Genomic DNA, 8,704 nt, shown 5'->3' with positions numbered 1-8,704 from the left:
CACCAAAACTGTGGAATAATCTTAGATGCCTTCCGATTTTAGAGTTTTTAAACGTAATTTGAAGACTCGTCTTTTTAAAAAAGCTTTTTCTGATATAGACTAGATAATTATTCATTTGTGAAATTTTGACTATATAGTGTTATATATTGTTCTTTTATTGTAAGGCGCATTTGAAAACTGCATAGTTGAATTTGCGCGGTATAAATAAATGCTATTATTATTATTATTATTATTATTATTATTATTATTATTTTTAATTTGGTTGTTTTTGTTTTTCTTTTTTTTCTGACTGATACTATCTGCATATATATATATGATTTTTTTTTTAAATAAGAGTGGCTTTTCTTTAAGGAGCTTATCTTTATTTCCAATTTTTTTTTTTAGTCAGAACGCTATCATGACATGAATTTTTCTTACTACAAATAAGAATATCTTCGTAAGTTTATTGTGCTTCGTACTAGTCTCTTTTTTAATGGAAATGAATTGTAAATAGGTTTTAATAGTCTTCTTTTTGTTTTACTTCTTACTTGTAAATAGCAATTTGCTTGGAATATGTTAATAAAGGGATTATAATAAAAAAAATAATCATTATTATTATTATTATTATTATTATTATTATTATTATTATTATTATAAACAGAGCGCTACATGAGGTCTACAGGTGGTGCCTAGAGAACCGCCTAACACCTCTCCCGGCTAAAAGCGAAATTGTGTTAATTAGTACACAAGCCATTATAAGACCACTACCTCCCGTACTTTTGGGTAAATCGGTATTAAGTTATGTCACAAAATCTTGTCTTGTCTTGTCGTGCACGACAAGCTTACTTGGATACCACATATGCTAGAACTAAAGCAGACTAGTTATAAGAATATCTGAAAACAAAAACATAATAAACAAAATTGAGGAGTTTTGCTTTTAGACTTGTCTAAATATTATATATATAAAATAATGTATAATATATATATATATATATATATATATATAACACAAGCTAGTAGGATCCGATGGATAGACAACGCTTTGCTATACAAATGTTAAGTGGTGAGTGTACAAATAGCGACAGCGAACTGATCCATTTTTGAATGAAAAACATATTATGCCGTGAGTGGGAATTCAACCACCAATACCCCATCTCTATACCTGACTTGGTTTCATATGAAGATTTTCAGTGAAGTTTTCAACTGTGGTGTGCCTAGAAAAATTAATGATCAGGTCATCCCATTGCTCATGTGACTGTAGCTCAATTTATGAGAGTTGTAGTTGAAGATTATTAAAGGGAAGATAGGTGTTACAGGGAGGAGGCTACACGTCTGTTGCAGTTTGTACTTGCAGCTTGTTGCTGCAGTTTGTACTTGTGCTACCTGATATGTACTTTTGACCTTATAAAAGCACTTCTTTAGAGTATGGATGTTGAGTGTGAAGTTGGCTGTAATCTTTAAATTGTTGACATAAAAATGTTTCAGCGTTCCCTTTTGATTTTTTTATCTTCTGTGACCTTTGAAAGCAGCAAAACCATTGAAGATTGAATACGTCATTTCACTCAGTTTGATTGGTTCGAACAAGTGCCACCTGACAGGCGGAGAATCATTAATTTATAAAAAACGCTTTTGACATTAATCCTAGTACATTATAAAGGTTTTAATTCAATAATCCATTAGCAATGTTGACCTTTTTGCTTGGTTTGAATGAATGCCCATTAAGGCTCTTAAATTTGAGGAAAAGTTCACCAACACCAGTGACTAGTTCATTAAGGCTTTCATTGTGGCAGTCATTTTGTTCGAAAGTTCACAATGTTCACGATAACAATTTGGTCTTTGATGGCTATCGCTCTCTTAGTGAGAACGAGAAGTGTTGCTGATCTCTCAGGTGGGTAACTTTTCAGGAGAATAATCACGAGGATATCGAAGAGTGGGTGCGTCTAAGTCATTAGGGCGCTTGCCTTGAGGGTTCAAGACCCGCTGTGACCATGCACTCGCCAAATTTGATCCTGGTAGTCCCTTGACTACCTCGGTTATTTTTTTTAATATAGCCAACTGGTTTGCCTTAAGCCAGTTGGAATTCCTAACAGTTGTTGATCGTGTTTCACTGGCCCTGAAACCCCCTATGGGGAGTTGTCAATAATATGTACTTTGCCTAACAAAAGGAACGGGGGTAATGCCCTTGAAAGGTTATCCGATATCCGAGCATTATAACCTGACGCGCAAAATAGGCACGCAATACAGATATGTGGGGAGGTTTGTTAGATCGTGCAAGAGAAAGTGTTCCCTAAAATTACGATATAATTTTGCAGTGTTCTCAATGTGGGTAGAGCTGTGAAGGCTGTTTTAGGGCCGATTTTCAATGTACCGGATTTTTGTCGCATGCGACAAGCTAACGACAGGACTACGACATAACTTGCGATTGTCGATGCGTTCTAAAACATGTTTTAAAATGTTACGACATTTTTTCTGAGTTGCATGCGACAAAAATCGTACCGTGTATGTCGGCCTTTACGCTTCCATCTTGTCATGTTCCGGAAAGAATGGTAGGTTAGTTACTGTGTCAACTCAGATTCTCTTTTTCAAGTTCAAGTTTTGTTGTTTTTGTTCATTGTGGGGGTTAGTAATAGAACGTGATATTGTTGTGGCATTGTAAAAACGGTTGATGCGATCAGTTCAGACAAGAGAAAACGAGGGGACAGAGAGGGAGGCTCAAGGCGTTGGCCGGGATATGTTATGTCCACAAAAGTTATTTTTAGACAAGCGGAGGTCTTTGTTCTAGCGGAAGTCTGTCTTCTGAGACGTCCGCATGCAGTCTTGCCTCGCTCTCAGGTTCTTAGTGAAAAGAGAAAATGATGGCACGCGTGGAAGGCTGATGAATATATATTTTCTTTCAAACATCGGACCGAGGTTGGCGTGCATGCGGACGTCTCGGAAGACTTCCGCCCGTCTAAAAATAACTTTCGTGGACATGACATATCCCAAGGGCTGCACCGGGAGCTACCTTCTCTGTCCCCTCATTTTCTCTTGGTACTTTGCCTAACAAAAGGAACGGGGGTAATGCCCTTGAAAGGTTATCCGATATCCGAGCATTATAACCTGACGCGCAAAATAGGCACGCGATACAGATATGTGGGGAGGTTTGTTAGATCGTGCAAGAGAAAGTGTTCCCTAAAATTACGATACATTTTTGCAAGAGAAAATGAGGGGAAAATGAGGGTCCCCTCATTTTCTCTTGATTTTTGTTGTGTTCTCAATGTGGGTGGTGCTGTGAAGGCCGTTTTAGGGCCGATTTTCAATGTACCGGATTTTTGTCGCATGCGACAAGCTAACGACAGGACTATGACATAACTTGCGATTGTCGATGCGTTCTAAAACATGTTTTAAAATGTTACGACATTTTTTCTGAGTTGCATGCGACAAAAATCGTACCGTGTATGCCGGCCTTTACGCTTCCATCTTGTCATGTTCCGGAAAGAATGGTAGGTTAGTTACTGTGTCAACTCAGATTCTCTTTTTCAAGTTCAAGTTTTGTTGTTTTTGTTCATTTTGGGGGTTAGTAATAGAACGTGATATTGTTGTGGCATTGTAAAAACGGTTGATGCGATCAGTTCAGAGCTGTGCTAAGTGTTCGTGGCGTGACGTTCTGATAGTCAGCATATAATTCAACGTTCGTTCGTATGTCCGGAGTACAAAAACATTTCCACATTCTAAATCGAACAAAAAGTCTTTCTAAATTCGGAAAAAGAGGTATTAGATGAACAGCCACGGATTTTTAAGAATTCTGTTGTTGTTGGCTCATAATTTATTAACGGATGAAAAATACTCCACGTAGCATTTAAGTGAGTAGGAAATATAAAAAAGAATAGAGTGTCCAATTTTTGTCTTAATCTCTCACATGAATCCAGTCATCGCCTTATGATAAGATTGTGAACTTCACCGGAAAAAAAATTTTCGATTTAACCAAAACGCAAATATTGCTTATTAAGTTGCCGCCATTTTGATCCACCAAAAGCATCGGCCTCTTGTTGGTTCTTCACTTCTTGAAAGCAGTTGTGGCGTATGTTCAGGAGAACCTTTAATTTTTTCTTCCTCTTATGGTACTTGAATGCAAAATTCGTTCATTTGAAATTTCCGCTTGTGTAGCCGACGGATTTTGGATAACGTCTGAAATAATGAATCCATATTGAAATGTGTTTTGTTGAGTTCACATAAGAACCTCGCCTGCCATTTTATTAAGATTATCAGAGCAGAAATCTTTTACTTTGATTGTCTTTTAGCTTTGAGATAGGTATCTGCCTATTATGTTGGTTTTACTCCTTGGAAGGTATTATGAGGATCACGACGCGCCTTGTTGATAATGAGGACTTGTTTTGGAGCATGATAATGCAACAGGAATTTTATATGTATACTATACATATAAAATTCCTGTTGCATTATCATGCTCCAAAACAAGTGACTGTACAGTGACTGTACTTCTTGCCTTGCCACCAGCGGGCCCCATTGTGTGTTGTGAAGATGAAGCATTGGCAATCGAAAAAGGCGCATTCACTTCAGATGTCGGTAGATAACGTCCAACCCTGTCCCAAAAAAATGCCAGATCAGACCTTTTTGTTCCTGCACTTTGCTGTCAAGCATTGACAAAAGAGCCAGACAGTCATAATTAATTTTTCATAGATTAATTGATTTGTGGAACGATTCTTGTTTTACGATTTTTGACTTTTTTTCTTCATTTTTTTCATAGAAGCAGAACGAAGAACCGCAGCAGGAAGCTCCAGCAATCCTGATGTTTCAACCAACATGACACGCTGTTTCAGAAAAGCTTTCCTGGAAAGAGACCCACCTAGAGACATGCTGTTGCCCAGTTCAAGGAACCGTCGGTACATCTGCCAAAGACGAGACACTTCCACTGGACACACATACTCTACCCTGTTCGATATAGGTGATGGAATCCCCGTATATTCCGGATATGCAATATACCCTTACGAAGGGACAGACATCGGTACATATACGAGATGCAGTGCCACTTGGAAGCAAACACCAGGTAAGCAAATTGTTATTTTCATTGATTTGTGAGGATTCCTCTTCGATCTGTGAAAGCTGAAGGCACTGTGAGAAGAACCTCTAAATTTTCCTTGTCGTGAACCGGCCACCAACTATGGAAGAGTAACGATCCACACCACAAGTGAAAAGAGCTGGCCCCAGTTGTTCACTGAAAGGTCGGATAACCATATTCATTGGATAAGTCACTAGTCAGAGTATGAAATATCTGAATGAAATAAACTTCATGTTAAACGTTGGCCAGGATTTTCTTACACATCTTTCAACTAGATGTGCTGAGAGTGTGCATATTCACAGTTACGAGAGAAAATACTGAAATCTTTGCAGAGATTGAAACTGACGGATAGTGCCTTATTCTTTGAATAAAGTTATCCGGCCTTTGATCAACTGGAGCCTGATCAATGTAGAATAACCAAAACTAGTCCTAAGCTGACCCTAAGTTTTCTCTAGGCTTAGTTTAGGCTCCAAAACTGACAGTTTCCTAATTAAATTTATCTGAGTGCGTATTCAGTCTTATGGGTAAAATGAAGATCACCAATTGAACCAAGGTAAAAATTGATTCAACCTGAGAATGGATTTTACCGGCAACAGATATTAAATTGAATTGCTCTCCAACAAATAGGCTCAGCAGTTTTATATCAGGAACTACGCAATAAATTTTGAGCGGTCATTCATTGAAAACTTGATCTGCCATATTGTTATTCCTCTTCGATGTTAAAATTGCGAGTCTGGCGCGCAGTACTTGACAGGAACGACGAAAGCATACGTGGCAGAGTAAAATAGTTCATTTTTAGCTAACAACTTTTTTTTTAATTATGAGAACAACTGGATTGACTTCTTAAGTACCCATTGAGACTGTCTAATTTACCCTGTGGGATTAGTTCGAAGCAAATGAAAAACGAATGTAAAGTAGCAGTAGCCAATGAAATGCAACACATCAGTCGATTAGAACCGATCAAAGTAAAAGAAAATTAGTGAGCTGATAAATTAATCTCGGCGACTCTCTGCACTTAAAAAGAAGAGTTAAGGGGAATTTTTGTGATGCTCATTGATTGTATATCTTTACAACAGAGATGTTAAATTTAAAAAGAGCACAGGAGGGAACTTCGTGACCTTTATTTTATTAAATCGGTATGGATTTTCATAACGCGCAATACTGATCATACTAATCAAATAACAATGCTTTTTAAACTTTCAGGCATAAGCAATCAAGGTAGCGATTCACTGTATAGTGGGTCTAGGGCTGCAGATATTCACAGAGGCCACTTAAACCCTTGCCACATCAACTCCTTTAACCAAACCTTCATGAAGGCTACTTTTATTTACACTAACTGCGTGCCACAGTGCGGTACGAGCTTTAACAGTGGAAGTTGGATGGCGTACGAGGGGAGAATTGCGAACTACACAAAGGAAAGATGCGCAAATCAAAAAGGTGGTATCATGTACCTTGTTACGGGGCAGTCAGACTATCGCATTCGCGTGCGGTCAACTGGTGCAGTCACTCAAGTCCCAACCCCGATTGTGAGTTAACATCAGGGCGCGCGCAAAAGGTTTTGGGGTCGGACGGGGTGGTATGAAATATCAGGTGGAAATGGGATAGGAGGCTGAGCCAACTAAATTTCAAAAAAAGGAAAATTTCCACGGCTATTTTTTCGTTTCCCCACCTAGCCTCTCTGCGGTTCCTTGGTAAAAATCTTTGATAATTTTAACAAAATAATTTTTGACGAAGATTTTAGAAATGTCGCCTTTTTTAGTTTACGGTTATCAGGAATATTGTAGGAATTTAGAATAGAACAGTATAGCCGCGAAACCTCTATGGTGTCATTACCAAACGGCTTTTACAGGTTACAGCAGTGGGAGATTTCAAAATAGATATGCAGGAGAGTTGGGAAAGTGTGTCAGCCTTGCTGTGCCGCGGCGTGGGAGCTAAGGCCTCACTGACCCATTTCTAAACCGTCTCCTGCTAAATAAGGACAAACCAGTAACTGATCACAATAACGCACATTAATTTATTTGATATGGAGGTCTTTTTCTTTTTTGTCTACTGCCTTTTTGGTTTCTTTAAAAAGTTCGAGTGTGGAGCTTGAGTGTTTGGCGCCGTTGAGCCGAAGATGAGCGATGACTTAACTTTTTGCACAATAAACGAATGCACACGAATAGAAATATTTGAAAGGACAATAAAATTTCAGAGAGATCCTTTCGCAAGACGAAAAATGACCAAACGAGAAAAACGAAAGGAATTAGAAGACAGCCCAAAGGTCTTGATTAGGCTCGGTGAGCTAATATTAGGAGGGAGTGGTCACGGGTTCATGAAGCACGCTTTGTGGTCATTCTCATTATTTGAGGTGTGTCATCATCCTAGAGACATTGTTTGGGGATAGATTTGCAATTGCCCAGCTTATACTTAACAAATTGATGTCAGTTTTTCATGCGTCTGTCCTGCTATTGATTATGAATTTCGTCATAACATTGTCAAAGTAGTCCACGGAACCACTCGGCTACTGTCACTTTGACAATGTTATGACGAAATTCATGAACAATAACAGGACAGACGCATGAAAAACTGACATCTATTAGTTTTTTACAATAACAAAAAGGCAGAGGGGTCAAAATTAAGTACAAAAACGAGAAGAACGCGAGGCAAAAATGCGAGAAACTTCAATTTTATTCAATCTGACGCGAGCAATATCGCGTCAATATCGCATAAATTATAACTTTATGTGTCTGTCCGCTTATTGACGATAAAAATTAGTCAATGAGCGCGCGAGAGTTTTGCAGTGATTGTAAAAATATTTTTCTTCATACATTGCAGCAATATTATCCTAATGCTGCCAGCCGCAATCGTCTCGTACAGCCGAACTCCCTGTGGACAGCCGGTTGCTGTGTGCGGTACCGATCGCGATCATCCAATACGATTGTATTTGCTGAGTCCATTGCAGTTATCGGAAACAACGACAGGAACAGCAGTTGCACGTTGACGCGTGCCGTCCATTTGTGGGAGTTGGAATGGTTACTCGTTTCACCCACTGCAACGTATCCAGTAGATATATTCCCTGGCTATTCTGGCTGCAGGAATAATAGCTACTCAAATCGTTTGTAAACGCCGTAAATCTCTTCATTCAGTCTGTATTCATGTAAGTAATTATCTGTCCCTAGGCATTTAAAACGAGGTGAAATAAATACTGATTAGTTTTACATCTAATAGAGTGGGGTCTATGGAGTGCATGATGCACGCTAGTCACGGTTCTTCGCGCTGCGTATTCTTCGCCTTTTTTTTTTTTTGCTTCGAACTATCTAAGGAAAAGTGAAGCTAAGAGGGGTTGCCTAAGCGTTAAGGCATCCTTTTCTGAAAGCTGGATTCAAACCAAGATTGTCAACTGTGGGGTAAATCAAAGTTTCTCAGCAGAACTTGGCCCTTGCTCAGCACAGTTTATTCACAACATTTGCACACTCTCAGATGCCAATGATGTCCCAAAGGCCCTCAGTGACCGTGGTGACTACAATGCCTTTCTCGTCCCTGAAGACAGGAGTAAAAATGCCCTACATGATCTCTTCTCTAAATTAACGATTATCGTTAATTCTTGATTTGCTTTCAATTTACTATTATCGTTAATTTAGGACACTGTGTCCCAGGACTTGTGGTAACAGAGAAAATAAGGAAAAA

The 8,704-nt window shown here is 38.7% G+C and overlaps 1 protein-coding gene across 1 annotated transcript; it reads left to right on the top strand.

Annotated features, from left to right (window-relative positions):
- Positions 1 to 1,778: 1,778 nt before the first annotated feature.
- LOC138006450 (uncharacterized) lies at positions 1,779 to 8,168 on the top strand. The gene is made up of 4 exons (XM_068852785.1): positions 1,779 to 1,867; positions 4,724 to 5,023; positions 6,239 to 6,561; positions 7,853 to 8,168. Exons 1-4 carry the CDS (start codon positions 1,792 to 1,794, stop codon positions 8,138 to 8,140), a joined length of 987 nt encoding a protein of 328 aa, XP_068708886.1. The 5' UTR covers positions 1,779 to 1,791; the 3' UTR covers positions 8,141 to 8,168.
- Positions 8,169 to 8,704: the final 536 nt, after the last annotated feature.

The sequence above is a fragment of the Montipora foliosa genome, chromosome 6, assembly GCF_036669935.1.
Source record: "Montipora foliosa isolate CH-2021 chromosome 6, ASM3666993v2, whole genome shotgun sequence".
Taxonomy (NCBI): Eukaryota; Metazoa; Cnidaria; class Anthozoa; order Scleractinia; family Acroporidae; genus Montipora; species Montipora foliosa.
This window is presented reverse-complemented; position numbering and strand designations above follow the sequence as displayed.